The following is a 15,988-nucleotide window of genomic DNA, read 5'->3' on the forward strand; positions in this document are numbered from 1 at the left end:
TTCAAATGGAGGCAGTCTGGTTCCAGTGTCCCAACTCTTAGCCACTACTTCCTAGATGACCTCTACCTTTCCTACCTGGAAAGTTCTGCTGGCAAGTTGTGGCAAGATGCTCAGGGAACCTGTGACAATGAAACAATTAACCTTTGGGGCACCTCGGTGGCTCAGTCAGTTAAGAATCCGACGCTTGGTTTTGGCTCAGGTCATAACTTCAAGGTTGTGAGATAGAGCCCCACGTCGGGCTCTGCACTGGGCATGGAGCTGGCTTGGGATTCTCTCTCTCACTCTGCTCCTCCCCCCACAAACAAACAACTCCAAACAGTTAATCTTTGTCGTTACAAAAATACAAAAAATTGTTTGGATTCTAAATGCAGTAGCTCCCAAAACGCAAAACATAATTGTATGTGTGTGTGTGTGTGTGTGTGTGTGTGTGGAGCTGACACAAAGAGCAGAAATAAATTTAGCTTCCAGTGACATTCTGGATGTTCAGTTATCAGGGCGGAAGCAAAAGCAGCAAGGGAAGACAGATGCCCAGCCTCAAGTCACTGGCTCGGCCCGAGCTCTGGGAGTACTGCTTCCAGGCCGTGCCCTAGAAATGACCTGGGACTTGTGGACCATTCTGTTACTCTGTCACCCCAGCTGGAGACCCCAGGGTCTCCTCTTCTTTCCACCACATTCACTCACTCACCTCACCATGACTCTGCTTCCTAAGCATTTCTAGAACTAACCCCCCACTCCAATCCTGTGCCCCACTGCAGTCTTCATCATGACCCCCTCACCAGCCTCCTTCCTGTTCTCCCTCCCGCCCATCACTGGCTCTACCAGGAGCTCTTTCTGAAGCCCAGACCTGACTGTATCACACACCTGGCTCAGAAAGCCCTGGAGACTGGGCTACTGCGCAGCCACTACACAGGAATTGAGGTCACTGCTGGTGGGGGTATAAACTTATACAACCGTGAGGGTGCATAATTTGGTAAGTGCCATCTACACCAAACATGTACATAGCCTTTGACCCAGCAAATTAATTTCAAAACAAACACCTACAAATACAGACAAATGTGAAGTAACAAACATATAAGGAGATTAATTTCAGCACGGTTTGTAATAGCAAAAGACTGACACTCGTCTAAACACCCCGTGGAGGACTCTAAATCAGAGGTTCGCACACGAGCACACAGAAGAATTGTCAGGAGGACTTGTGAAAACAGACTGCCAGGCCCACCTGGAGTTTCTAATTCCGACCCCTGCCGCTGCTGCAGGCCCAGCGACCACACTTTGAGAGCCAGTGCTCTAAACAAACCGTGGGACACAGGTAGGGTACCACAGAGCTGTTCAAGAACGCGGCCGCTCCGTACGTACTGGTGTGTCTGGTCTCTACCATATATTTGATGGAAAAAGCAAGATGCAAAAAAGAGAGTATTTGTAACAAAATGTAAGTTACACTGAAAAAATGGGAAAGCATATGCTTATTTATTTGTGAAGGCACAGAATTTCTTGGCTGGGTATCCAGAAACAGGTAACAGGTGCTGCTTCTTGGGAGGGAAATCGGGTAGCTGGGTGGGATGGAGGCTTTCACAATGCCCTCTGCACCTCTGGAACTCTATACCATAGGCATGCATTACCTCCTCTCCCCGTCATAAAATAATGAGGCAGATCTGCAGGTACTGACAGGAAAATGACCAAGACAGTGTTAAAGAAAAAAAAAAAAGGGGCGCCTGGGTGGCACAGCGGTTAAGCGCCTGCCTTCGGCTCAGGGCGTGATCCCGGCGTTCCGGGATCGAGTCCCACATCAGGCTCCTCCGCTACGAGCCTGCTTCTTCCTCTCCCGCTCCCCCTGCTTGTGTTCCCTCTTTCGCTGGCTGTCTCTCTCTCTCTGTCGAATAAATAAATAAAAAATCTTAAAAAAAAAAAAAAAGAAAAGAAAAAAAAATCAAATTGCAGAGCGGTATGTACTGTAAAATCCCAGTTACAAAAATAAATCTATATTTGTGTATACACACAGGCACACACACGTTCATATATACACAGAAAAAGCTCTGGAAGGTTCCACACCAAAGAGCTAACTGGGTTCCTTCAAGGAGTGGTGCTGAGGAGGCTTTTCCTTTATACTTCTGCATGGCTTGGATTTTTTTTTCCCTACAGGTGCAAGCGTGTGGTCATTTTCTAACTATGAAGATGAACTATTGTGTTGTCTTCAGGATTCTGTCCTGCAGAAAGGCTGCAGGCTGCCTGAATACCTTCCTGTTATGGCCTCCAAGGCCCTGCCCCGGGGCTCCCATCATACTGCTCGCTGCCTCCCTGAATGCACCCTGCGATGCCATGCCTCCCTCTCTCCTGTTTCGCCTGCAGAACTTTCGCCCATCCGTGCAAAGGCAGCTCTGGCCTCCTCTGGAAGGCATATCAGGATTCGGTTTAGTCGGCTGCTCACACATCTGTTTCTCCGTGGGGCACTGAGCTCTGGGAGGGCAGGGCCTGGCTTTCTTCGTCCCAGCACCCCTGGTACCCAGCCCAGGGCCTGGCACAGAGCAGAAGCCCAGTCCAGTTGGCTGAGGGGCTCCTCTGATTTACAGGCCAAGGGCCTTTGAAGTAATCTGATCCCCAGCTATTGCTTGGGCTGGGATTTGCTCCCTTCTGGGAACACAGGTCTCTGACAGGTATGGGCACACCTCTAAGACTGCTCCTCCCATGGCTACTTCTTCCCAACACACTCCTGGATGCTCCACCTTCTTCTCCCCATGATTTCATAATTTGCCCTGCCTGTTATGGACAACTTGGCTCCTGGGAGAATTCTGTCCTCACGTGCCCTCTCAGCTGGCTTTACGGTCTAACACTGGTGGGAAATCAAAACTCCTGGGCCCCCACACTAACTTTTCTCTCCTTGCCACGTGACCAGGGAAACATGACTCAGGGTAGAAAAAGGGAGTCGTTTGGTTTGTTTTTTTTCCCGAGGCCCAAATGCCACTTGTGTGGGTCTATAGAGGTACCTGTATCAAGGACAGCCCTGGACGAGGCCTAGAAACACCTAGTTCCGCCCCTTATTGGCAGAGAGATCATGAGTAGTCATTTCTTTGACTCTCAGTTTCTTTCTCCGTGTGACACGGAAAATAAAACTGGATCCATCTGTAACACTCAGTTGCTGGGAGAATCAAAGACGGGGAAGGCTTTGTAAATTTCAGAACATCCTGGTTACTGGTGGTGGGGCCGGCCGCCTGCAGTTTCACGCAGCTTGCAGGAGATGGTGGGGCAGGGATTTAGAGGCTACAGTGGATTGAAGGCTCCCTTCTGTGCACACCCACTGCTCCCGCCACACCAGATCTTCCACCAACTCCAAAACTGTCTTTTTTTTTTTTTTTTTTTTTTTTAAGGATTTATTTGACAGAGAGAAGGAGAAAGAGAAAGAAAGTGCATGAGCAGGAAGGGCAGAGAGGGAGAGAGACTCCCAAGCAGACTCCAAACTCAGCACAAAACCAGATGCAGGGCTCGATCTCAAAACCCCGCGATCACGACCTCAACAGAAACCAAAAGTCAGATGTTTAACCGACTGTGCCATCCAGGCGCCCCTCTCCTAAACTGTCTTGTACCGCGGCTTACCTGGTTTCTTCTGCCTGGAATGTCTTCTGGCTGAAATTCTACCTCTGCATCAAGGCTCAAGCCCATCTCCAGCACAAAGCCTCTCTGCCCTGCCTCAGCTGTGCTCAAACTTTCTCCCTAAACCCCACAGCACTACTACACTGCAATCACACAGCTAGTTATTCCTCTCTGCCCAGGCACCTAAAAGTCCTAGGTGACAGGGCTCTGACCCACTCATTTTTGCAGCCGCCCCCCCCTCCCCGAAAACAGTGGAGGTTCAGGAAATTCTGTTGTTGGTAAAATGTTTTCTTAAGAGACTAGTGATCCTTGCGTAGAAGACACCAAGGAGAATCACTCAGTTTTGGGAGCCCCTCAGAACAAGCTGCGCAGTTTATGCCATGCTGTCTTGACTTCCTTTGTCCTCGTCTATTTCAGAACCTCCCCCTGCATCAAGTGTTTGCCAAAAAGTCATGCAGGCAGGTTGACGGCCACCTGAACTCTTCTCAGAAGAGGCAGAATGGGAAGGCAAACAGGGCCATCTAAGCCTTACCTGACTATTCTTTGTGTCTGCCCATAAAAGGAGCCAACAGAGAGTTCTCTGATCTTGGGTAAGGAAGGTGGCAGATTTCAAGTTGGGTAATCTTTTGAAAACCTGCACTTGAGCAGTTTCAAAAGTGGCAGCTGCTTTGTGGACCTGCCCTCTTCGGGTGAGACAGCTTCCGCTTAGGTTCAGCTTCAGGTTTGGGTGGGGGAGGAGCTACAGATTAGGAAGGGAGAGGGTGCCAGGAAGTGAGAAGCCATTGGTGCAAGGGGCTGGAGAGGGCTTAATATAGGGAAGAAGATGGAGGAAGAAGATGATGGGGTCCTCTTTGGTGTCCAATGGGACATATGTTGAGAAAGGTCAGGAATGGGTCTGCTAGTCTCCAAAGACAGGCCAACAGCAGCTCAGTTGCTCGGCAGGTGAGCCCAATCTGGTGGCGGGACTGTCTTAGGAAGCACAGGGAGAAAAGCTACTTTGAGGTAGGGTCGGGGTCTGGGGTAGAAACAGGGTGAGGAGTTGGGAAGAGGCAGGGTCTGGGCTCAGGCTAGGACAGGTCCAAGACTGGGACTGTCTACCAATGAGGGAGAGAGAACCAGCCAAAGAAGGGGTCTAAGCTTGGTTAAAAAGAGAGGCACTATGGTGCCGGGTTCTGAGGGGCTGGCTGAGTGAAACTGGTCTGAGAAGTGAAGCAAAAAACTGGGGCCTGAGCTGCGGTTATATCCTTGGGTTAATTTTTTCGAAGTGGTGCAAGGGCCTGATTTGAGGTTCTAGAAGAGCACACTACAGGTCACAGATTCCAGTCAGACAGGTGTCACAGTTTCAGGATGGGTCTGGATGCTAGAATTTGCCCTAGGGTGGATGAGGCAGGATTCCCAACGGAGGAATGACAGGGGATTGTACCATTCAGTTGTCAGAGCCAGCGCCCCATCAGGTACAGATGGGGTTGACCTGGAGCCCAGGAGGAGGTGTCCCATATGGGACGAGCAGCCAGAGCAGAGGGTGGGGCCGGCCTGGCTGGGTCCAGTAGAATCAGAACAATACACTGCCCGAATCGTAATGTGAGGCTGACAGTGTTTGCAGCATGATGGACAGAGGGAGGGATGTGTGGAAGCCAACGGGGGTGGAAGCCGGTCCCTATCAGAGAAGGTGTCAGATCCCGGAGCACGTAAGGCCAGCTCCCGGATGTGGGCTCGGGGTGGGGAAGTGGTGGTGATCCATGCTGGGAAGGGTCAGCGTCTGGGGAGAGGAGGTGTCCGTCCCGCCTACGGCGGGCGGGAGGAGGGTCCGCGTCAGTCGTGGTCCGGGTGGGAGATGGAAAGCGCGCGCGGTTTTGTCTCCGAGCCTACCTTGCCGCGGGCGCAGCGCACGGAGCGCAGGGCCCCGAAGAAGATGGGCAGCAGCGCCATGAGCAGGAGGCTGCCGTAGGCCAGCGCGATGCCCTCGGGCGTGGAAGGCGGCCGGGTCGTGCCGTTGGCTGCGCCGCCTGCCTCGGCGCTGCCGTTGTGCGGGTCGCTGAGGGCCGAGTCCATGGCGACGCTGCGCTCGGGGTCCAACTCCAGCTCCGGCCGCCGCAGCAGAATCGCAGACGGGAGGACGGGCGCTGCGGGAAAAGCCACGTTCCCTTAAAGAAACAGGAAGTGACGTGCCTCCCTCGCCGGTCCGCGCCGCGCACGCGTGCGCGTTCACGTCTCCCCGCCCGCGCGCCCTCTAATGGTAGCGGAGGGCCGGGCGACCAGTTGCTAAGCAACTCGCGATTGGTCGGGAAAGGAACTCTGAACCACTGTGCTGCGCATCCACCCCGAGGGAGACCCGAGGATCCCACGCCCCAGTCCTAGCCTACTTCCTCAATTCCAGGCTGTTCCGCTCCCCACAAGTCTTCACCCTAATAACTAAGAATTTGTTCATTCATGCATGATCCATCCAATATTTAATTGTTCCTTCGCTCCTTAAATAGTTGACTATCCCATCACATGCCGGACGCTCCCCTAGGCTCTGGGAACACGGGGAAGAACAATACAGGCAAAAGTCCGTCCCTATACTCGTGAAGCTTGCATTTTTAGTGCGGTGGTAGGGGAAGGTGTTGGGAAGACAATAAAATGATAATAAATAAAATATGAAGTCTGTAGGATATTCGTGTGTACTTATGTATTACACAGTATGTTAATGGACATAAATAATTCAGAGAGAACTCCCTCTCTAGGAATCTAGTTCACTTCTGCATTTGGCTTGGGCCAGGGTGGTTCCTGTCAGTTCCACAGGACGAAAATCAGGTGGTTGGCTCTGCAGATGAACAGTACTGTTGGCACTTCCAGTGTATGTGTGTCTAGGGCTGAGGAGAAGGTGTGGGTAGGAGTAACCTGAACTTGGGTGCAGACCACGCTGTCTGGGGCTCCTGGCTATGCAACTGCTACCCAAGTTAAAAGCTGCAGAAAGTATGTGGCAGGCAAACTGAGAAATTTGCACAAGTGCAGACATGTAGCACTGGAGAAACTTTGGGCCAAGGAGTGGGGAAAAACGCATGCTCTCCAGGAACCCAGGAAGTAAGTCAACCTGAAACCAGGAAAGGAAGATCCATTCCCTTCTGATGTCCCTTTAATACACTGTAGTGAAAAAAGCTTAACTATGTCGGTTGGAAAAGGAGAAATACTTAGAAGGCCCAGCTCCATTAGTACAGAGCAGGTACAAAGAGTGGATTTAGAGCTGAGAAGCAGTAAGTTGCTAAATGACACAGATGGTATAAAATCACATGGTCTGGTCCAAGCTTGACAGGTGGTGAGGTGGGGTTGGAGCATGGGGCTCATGGTGAGGGCAGACAAAGGGAAGGAGTCAGACTACAAGAGTTTTGTTTTGTTTTTGTTTTTAGAAGGTGGGGATGGAGGGAGAGGGAGAGAGAATCTTAAGCAGGTTGCACACCCAGCAAGGAGCCCAAGACAGTCCTCCATGCAGGGCTTGATCTCACAACCCTGAGATCATGACCTGAGCCAAAATCAAGAGTCGAGATGCTTAACTGACTGAGCCACCCAGGTGCCCCCAAACAAACCTATTATTCAAACTCTTATAGTCTGAGGCAACCGGGTGGCTCAGTTGGTTAAGCGTCTGACTCTTGATCTCAGCTCAGTTCTCAGTCTCAGGGTCATGAGTTCAAGCCCTCCATGGTGGGCATGGAGCTTACATTAAAAAAAAAAAAGTTGTTTGTCTAGTATGTGCCAGGCACTGAGCTAGCAACTTCATGTGTGTGTAGGTGTGTGTGTGTGTCTCTGTGTGTGATTTATCTCTGTAATGCTAGTAAGAGATGATTGGTCCCATTTTACAGATAAGGAAACTGAGCCTTGCAGAGGTAGGCTAAACTAGCCAGCCCAGGTTACTCAGCCAGAAGTGGAACGGAGACTCTTGAACTCCGGTCTGTGGGACTCCGCAGCCTTTGCTCTTTGCAACATTCCGGATACACAGGAGGGTCTGGAGTTTGCACCAGAATAACTGAGTTCTGAGCAGATGGCGTACAGTTTCAGGCTGTGTTTTTCAATAAGCCAGGCATGACCTGAATGGATGGATGAAGGCAGTGTGCCTGATGAATTCATCCATCAATAATTCAGGCCACAGGATTTGCCCAGCAACCAGGCCTCCTCATCTGAGAGTACATGACTGGAAATTGGATACACCCCTGCTTCCCCCTAGGCTGAGCATTTGATTTAGTTTGTTCTAGGGCAGATCTGGCCATCTCTCTTTACTCTCCAGAGTGGGAGATTGTGAGTATGACCCAGGGGACTAGGGGGGGACCCAAGTTCAGAAAGCTCCTATCAAGGCTTCTGGAGGGTTGGATTTCCGGCTTGGAGCAGACCTGTCTTGATATTGTCTGAAGACAGGGGTGAGAGTCTGCAGGTGGGTGTCCTGAGGCTGTATCTGCTGAAACCTCCTCTATGGGGTTACTTTCCCAGAGGATATCTGAACTGGAGGTCAAGAACAGAGCTTGTTCAGAGCCTGGGATAGTTAAATTACCAAATACTTGTTCCAGAGAAGGCTGCGGCCCCATTCTCCTGTTCACTCGTTCCTGTATCTAGTCACTGTGAATGGATTTCAGATAGTCCAACTTTTTTCTCATATATGCTCACACACGTACTCACCCACACTTACGCATACTATTAAACGTTTAGTTGTTTCCAAAATAACAAGCAAAGATCACGAATGGATGCTGAAACTGTTGTAAGGGTGAGGAACAGGTTAGCCATACAGTCTTAGAGCGGCCCTCTACAGGTTACCTACTAACTACAAAAGGAAGAAGTTTCCTTCGTGATGGAGTGACAAAATGGGATGGGATGGGATGGGATAAAATGACCAGATGTGCTGTGATGTGTGGGACACATCGTCTGTGCGGTCCTCATGCCAAACATGTTTGACCCACATCTACTCAGGAAGGAACATCAGAAAAAGTCAGAAAAATTATAGACTGGAATATTCTACAAGACAACTAGCCTGGCGTCTTCAAAAATGTCTGCGCCGCCGTGAAGAAAAACTCCATGGGGGTGTTGCGGTTGAAAGGAGACAAGCGAGAAGTACCATCTGTGATTGGATTCTGGGTCATAACCTTTTTAAATAGGCTGTAAAGAAAATTTTCAGATAAATGAGGACATTTGGATATGGATTGTTTGGGTGTGACTGTATTGTGATTGTAGGACCTTGCTCATCAACATAGGTGCCCAGGTTAGCCCCATCAGTATCACCTGGGTGCCCGGAAGCTAGGCAGAATCTCTGCCCCACCCCAGACCTACTGGATCTCCCACTGACCCACAGGCACACGGCCCGAGAAATGCTGGTGTGGGAGACTCTCCTTATGTGTGGGTGGCACATGTCTGCCTAGGGCCCAGGTGGTCCCACGTTCTTGATCCTTGTGAGAGAATGGGCAGGAAAGCAGGAAAACTGTATAAATATTCACTGTTCTCATTATCTGCCGAGGACACAGGGCCCTCACACGTATGTGCTCGATAAATGTTTGTATATGAGTAGGTGAACATATTGGTCTCTCCATCTAACCTTCACTTTCTCACCCCACAATCCCCCAGAGCTTGAGTCGAACGTCAGCTCCATGTTAGGTTCCAATGTCGGGGAACCCCAAGGAACCCCTGTATTTCTAGCAGGGCGGAGCTGGCATGAGTGCCTGGGGGGTTTTACTAAGATCAAAACAAAACAGGGAGAAACACTTTTGGTGCCTCCATACCTCCTTGCCTTAGGGCTGGAATCCTCATTTGGGGAAATCTTTCTGGAGGCCCAAATTGCTCATGGGAATTATTTTCAGCTTCACGATCTTAGAGAAATTCTCACACAGGTCTCTTAGGGGACATATCCAAGGATTTCCAGCAGTGCTTGTTATTTTTCTTGGTAGCAGTAAGTTAGGGCAAACTTAGGTGTGTGTCACTGGGGAAAGGATGGACAAGACGTGCTGGAGGTAGACTGTGGGATGCTGGACAGCGGCGGAAGCAACAATCTGAGCATGCTCAGCGGGGGTGATGCTGCCTCCTGGTTTGGGGAGGACAGTCGTGCTCTACGCCTTTTGCCCTGGCTGGATTAAGAGAACCCCTTGCACTCTCAAAAGGGTACTGGTTGGGATGATAATGTATGGTCACTTTCATGGGCCAAGTGGAAGCAGAGCCTGAGATAAGGATTCTTGTTTAAGTGATTCCGAGGGGGAGTGTTCTTGGGAGGAAGGGTCTGAGGGAATGCGGGAGATAAAAGGCTAAGTGAGGAGCTGGTCCCCGTTCACTATGACCCCAAGGACAGCTCTGGGGCACAGACCTCACCACAGAATTGTTCCTGCTTTGAGGCCAGACCTCGTGTACCCTGTACCTGTCAGTCACTGGCCACAGTCTAGGAGTCCAGGGGCGAGGTGCCCTGGCTCGTTGGCTCCCGTGTGACCAAGGGCAATTCTCCAGAGAAGGTGGTCATCGTGAATGGCTTTCAGGCAACACTCTCAGTAGCTGGGGGCTGGGCCACTATGTCTGGTAAAGGGCATGTGGGTGAGGCACCAAATGCCTTCCTTATAATCCCCCTAACCTTCAACAACATGTATAGAACTTTAAAATGTGGAGCTGAGCATTAAGAAATGTGTGATATGATTTGCATAAGTTAAAAGTACATGTCACATAACAACATTGAAAACCTAATAAGAATATTTACATATTAAAGAATATACATTAAGCACATTAGAATGGTTCTATAGAGGGATGGGAATGAGAGTGGGAACTGGGGATTAAAACAACAACAACAGGGGCTGGCTCTGTTGAAAGAGAATGGGACTCTTGATCTCGGGGGCATGAGTTCGAGCCCCACATTGGGTGCGGAGATTACTAAAAATAAATAAACTTTGAACAACAACAACAAAATCTATGTAAGTAAAATAAAACAGGGGCTTTGCAGAAAATGGTGAAGATAGTCTGCCATGAAGGAATGAGCACAATGAACTCATCCCTCTGCTTCTGAGATTTAAAAAAAGAAAATACACGGGGTGCATGGCTACCTCGGTGGAGCATGTGACTCTTGATCTCTGGGTCGTGAGTTCAAGCCCCACGTTGGGCATGGAGCCTACTGAAAAGAGAGAAAAAAAAAAGAAAATACAAGATCTTCGAAGACTTTGAGAAACAACTGTCATTTCAGAGTTCCCTTTGTTCTTTGTTCGGCTGGGGGCAGAGGCTGGATTTGCAAAAGGAATGACAAGCGCCCTTCTGACAGTGGGTTGGGTTCTTTGGTTGGCAAGGGCTGAAAGCCCGGCTGGAAGCACTTTAGGTAAAGGTGGGACTGCTTGGCCCTTGAACTCCAAGGAAATCGTAAATAACTGAATCACTGGGCAACTGGCAGGACCCACAGGGACAGAGCTGAGCCTGTTACCCCGAGCAACCAGGGCATCTATGCTGCCGGATTCTCTCTGTGCTCATCTCTGTGTACTGTCTTTATTCTCTTCCACAGCAAACCCGTGTGCTACAAATGGCACCCTCCTGAGCTGACTTACCATGTAATGATTTGCCTCAGGAACCCGGAGGCTCTTGGGTTCATGAACCCTCTTGGTTCAGGGTGGTTATGGTGTCTAGCTCCACTGTCCAAAGGCCTCTGGGGTGGGTGAGACTTCCATTACACAGTCTGAGTCGGGGGTCAGTGAGGATTTCCGTAATCAGTAGCCAAGCCCAAGCCCTAGGATGTTGGAATGATGAAATGTTGAGTCACAGGCTGTTAACATCCCAACGTGCTCAGGGTGAAAGTGTTATCGGCTTGGCATTGGTACTTTTCCTAGGGAAGGCATGATGCGTGTGTCGAATATGGAAAGATACCATTACAATCTGCATGAGCTGAATGGGAGACCCTAAGAGCCCTGGCTGGCAAGTGCGGAAGAAACAGAAATGGCAAATCTGCTTTGCATTAGAAATGAAAGGAGGGAGAGAACGAGATAAACAGAGACGAAGGGAAGGGGCGGGTGGAGGAAGGAGAGGAACCAGCGAAATGGCCCGAGTCCAAGACACCATGTGGCGAGAGAGGAAAATTCCCAAAGGTGGCACGGAGTGTCTATCAGGGATTTCCCTGTTGGGCTCAATACTGAACAGAGCGAGGAGCTACCAACCGAGGAGAAAGACTTTGGAATCAGAGGATAGCATGAGAGCTCCGGCTGCTGAGTGGGAAACGGCTAGAATGGCTAGAACAAGAGAAATAGACCAAAGAAGAGATGGTGTGGCTTTGGCCAGGCTGGGCTGGTGGACATGGAGACCCGTGGGTGTGATTAAGATATACTCAGGAAATCTCTTGAGTTAGGATTTTATTTAGAAAATAGAATCAATAAGACTCCTGGATGGGGTATAAGGGAGGAGGAGAAACGGAGTCTTGCATTTCTGAACTGAGCTACTGGATGGATAATGTGGCCATTAACGGAGAGAAGGAAGATTTTGGGGGGCCAAGTGTCCTCTTTCAATCTGGTATTCTGTTCTTTGGGAGGCAGCTGCTTCCCTTGTGCTAGTGTCGTCTTCTGCCAGCAGAGGGCAGCCTAGGCCAATAAACAGACTCTGTACTGGGCTCTCCCAGCCGGTCCTAGGGAAAGCCGTTGCCTGGCTTCCGGAAAAGCAGTAGGTCTGCTCTGAGGCTTAAATCCAGCCTTTGACTTCGAGGGCAATCCAGACACAGAAATCTGGGCTGTCCATGTCCAAGGCTGCTGGACAATCCAGGCCGCGTCATTGCTTCCAAGCTATTTCAATAGCTTTCTAATTCATCTCCTGGAGACCCCTCTGCGTCTTATCTCTTTGCTTGAAACCCTTCAATGGTCCCCCTGCCCTCATGGTAATCTCATTCTCCTCACCGTGGCCTTCAAGGCCCCACATGCACTGCCCCAGCCAAGATGTTTAGCTCGTCCATTATTACTTCCCTCTTTCACATCTAGCTCTTTTCTGCCTCAGGTCCTTTGCATAGGCTGTTCCTTCCTTCCTGGTCTTCTCTCTTCCCAATTTTCTTTTTCTTTTCTTTTCTTTTCTTTTCTTTTCTTTTCTCTCTCTCTTTTTTTTAACGTAGGCTCCACGCCCAGCACAGAGCCCAACACGCAGCTTGAAGTCACGATCTGAGCTGAGATCACGAGTTGGACGCTTAACCGACTGAGCCACCCATGTGCCCCTCTCTCCTGGATTTTTTAGCTCCTTCTCACTAGTCTTAGCTTAAACTTTACCTTACATTCTTTATCTCAGCATCTTAAAAAAAATCCTCATAGCACATAACACTGCAGTGGGTAATGTGCTAGGTACCAGGATAATTTGATAAATCAATTTGTGTTTTTTTTGTCTCTATTTTCTCCTTCCCTTTCTGTATTTCTTGCTTAGGGAAGGTTTGCCTCGGGAAGGTTTGCTCATAGAGTTCAAAGCAGAAGTTGCCTCCAAGGCTCTTCCCTTTCTGGCTTCCATTTTCTATACGTTTAAACATGGGGGAACAGATATGGAACCTGTCAGCTCCCTAGGTCCAGTCCTGCTCACAGATGTGTTTTGTATGACCTTTACCTTCCCAGGTTCAACAACTGTTTTCACTCTGTTGCCAAAGTTAAAACATAGAGCAATTTTAACAATTTGGATATTTGACTTCTCTTGGACATGTAGAGGGTCTGGCCATCTCGGGCTTGCATTTCCAGGTGATGGGCACTAATATTTATTGACTATCTACTGACGGCAGGCCCTGTTCAACGTGCTTCTCCCGTGAGCTTGTGATCCAGGTGGGGACAAGTACTATTCTTTTCCGTGGCTACAGAAGCAGGCACAGGTGGTTAAGTGGCTAAACAGCAGCACCTGAATTGAGCCCAGGCAGCCAAGCTCTAGAATGTGGGCCCCTACCCATTGGACCATGCTGCTTGATGGCAGGTGTGGGCTGAGCTGTGTTCTCTAGTTTCCAAGCTCACACTTTTTTTGTTGTTGAGTTTGTAAATTCTTGTTGTAGAGAGAGTAGCTCATTTCTTCTGAGGGCAAGGACAGCAGGAGCCACAGAGGACCTCTAGGAGCTCTAGGAGGAAAGGAAGGTCGATGGGGTCTGGGGTAAGGGGATCCTCCTGCCTCCTTCTTGACGGTGCCCGAAGAGGTGGACAGACTCTGTGGGGACGGATCCAGGCCTGGTGATCCCAGCCTCCAGCAAGACTTTGAGGCCCCAGGCTTGGAAACAGGGGCTGCAGGACTTTAGGGCTTGCTGACGGCTTGGACGCAGCAGCCAGAGGCCTCCTGTGGCCCAGTGCTGGGGAGAGCCCCCTGGCTTCCCTTGTTGTCCCCCGGCAGGGAATAGCCTTCAGAAGGGCAGAGACTGAATTTCTCTCTAGTCCAGAAGGATGAGGGTAGTAGGGGTAGAAATTAATTTTTTGTTTGTTTGTTTTTTAAGATGTTATGTATTTATTTGACAGAGAGAGGGGGGAGAGAGGGAGAGAGAGAGACGAGAAGCAGGGGGAAGAGCAAGCAGAGGGAGAGGGAGAAACAGGGTCTCCATTGGGCAAGGAGCCCGACATGAGGCTCGATCCCAGGACCCTAGGATCATGACCTGAGCTAAAGGCAGACACTTAACGATCTGAGCTACCCAGGCACCCTTGTTTGTTTGTTTTTTAAAGATTTTATTTATTTATTTGAGAGAGCAAGAGAGCACAAGCAGGGAGAGTGGCAGAGGGAGAGGGAGCTGAGCAGGGAGCCTGATACAGGGCTCGATCCCAGGACCCCGGGATCATGCCCCGAGCTGAAGGCAGATGCCAACTGGCTGAGCCACCAATTCGCGCCCCTTCTTTCTCCCTCCCTCTCTCCCTCTCTTTCTTTTTTATTTTTTATTTAAAAAAATTTTTTTTAAAGATTTTATTTATTTATTTGACAGAGAGAGACATCCAGCGAGAGGGGAACACAAGCAGGGGGAGTGGAAGAGGAAGAAGTAGGCTCCTAGAGGAGAAGCCGGATGTGGGGCTCGATCCCAGAACGCTGGGATCATGCCCTGAGCCGAAGGCAGACGCTTAATGACTGTGCCACCCAGGCGCCCCTCTTTCTTTCTTTTTAAAGTAATCTCTACCCCCAACGTGGGGCTCAAACTCAAGACCCTGAGATCAAGAGTCACACATTTTTCCAACTCAACCAGCCAGGTGCCCTGAAAATAATTTGGTTTTTGAGAAAATAAAGAAATGAGTATTTCTTGCACACCTGAGTTTGGGGGTTATGATGGTATGATGCAACAATCTAATTTTTTTTTTAATTTCTGCTTTTATGCCGTTTTCTTTTTTGGTTTGTCTCTTGCATTTGTCTCCTCCCCTTGACGGCAGGATGCGGTACGACGCTCACCAGGGTTCACCTGCACATCTACCGTCTAGAGAGTGCCAGGCATACAGTGGATGCTCCATCATCCTCCTGGTACTGATGACACACACCCAGGGGGTACTTTCTTCGCATGCGCCGCGCTTGACATTTATACACAATAACTAACCCGGTTCATCCTCCCACCACCCCACGGGCAGGCATCTTCATTGTCCTCGTTTACATGTGAGGAATCCGAGGTACAGAAAGGCTAGATCATTTGCCCTCGGTCACACAGCCTGGGTCGCGCCTAGTAAGTATTCATGAGTGAATACTTAGGGACTGACTCCTGGTGTATTCTCGTTGGCCCCCGGGCTGTCCCTCATCAGACACGCTGTGTCCCACCGTGTCAGCAGTACGTGGGTCAGACCCAGGCAGGAGACCGTGTCAGGGAGTCCCTGAGGCAATGTTCTCACCTTACAACTGGTGATTGATTGTTTTTAGTCACGTCCGGCCTCTCCTTCTAGCCTCTTCTCCCTTCGTCCCCAGCATTATACCTACACTTCAATACACCAACGACTCTTAGGCCCCTAGATTCTTTCAGCCTCCCTGCTTTGGCTGAGCTCTTCCCTGTGCTGGGACCGTCTTTCCAATCCTGAGATTCCATTCTTCTAAAAGGAGAAACCGGGAAGGGAGGTTGGTGAGAGCCAAGTGGGGATCAGAGTCAGAGCTGTGCTGGAATCTGGGCTGCTGGCCTCCCAGCCCAGAGCCCTTTCCACAGTGGGCAGCAACTCTGTTTGGCGTTACCCAGAGCACAGGGCCTGAGCGCCCCCAAAGAGCTCTTCAATTCTAATAGTGCCTGACATTCTGTCATTGGAGATCACTTCCTTTAGGGGAGCAAGGGGTGTTGAAGGCTCTTTGGTCTCTAGGGAGCCCCAGCTAATGATGAAAACCCCTGTGATGAGTCCTACCCCGAGCTCATGTCAGCCCATTCCCAGGAGGGTGATCTGGCTGACAGGCAGCCAAGGGTGAGATGCCGTGGGAAGGAGATCCTGCCTGAGGCCTGGAGGAATGTGGGAAGCACCAAGGCAGGCAGAAAAATGGGTCAGGGGTGGGGGTGTCGGCC

General features: G+C 50.1%; 1 protein-coding gene across 5 annotated transcripts in view; it reads right to left on the minus strand.

The window, feature by feature from the left end:
• HM13 (histocompatibility minor 13) overlaps positions 1-5,776 on the minus strand; it is a 39,483-nt gene extending 33,707 nt beyond the window's left edge. For 2 of the 5 annotated variants that reach the window (XM_026503223.4, XM_026503222.4), the window contains exon 1: positions 5,455-5,776. In XM_026503223.4, the coding sequence (XP_026359008.1) occupies positions 5,455-5,637 (183 nt within the window). In that variant the 5' untranslated portion in view covers positions 5,638-5,776. The remainder of the gene's footprint in view (positions 1-5,454) is intronic. The other 3 variants (XM_026503225.4, XM_026503227.4, XM_026503224.4) reach the window with 3 other exon arrangements.
• Positions 5,777-15,988: the final 10,212 nt, after the last annotated feature.

Source organism: Ursus arctos, unplaced genomic scaffold (assembly GCF_023065955.2).
Source record: "Ursus arctos isolate Adak ecotype North America unplaced genomic scaffold, UrsArc2.0 scaffold_16, whole genome shotgun sequence".
Lineage (NCBI taxonomy): Eukaryota > Metazoa > Chordata > Mammalia > Carnivora > Ursidae > Ursus > Ursus arctos.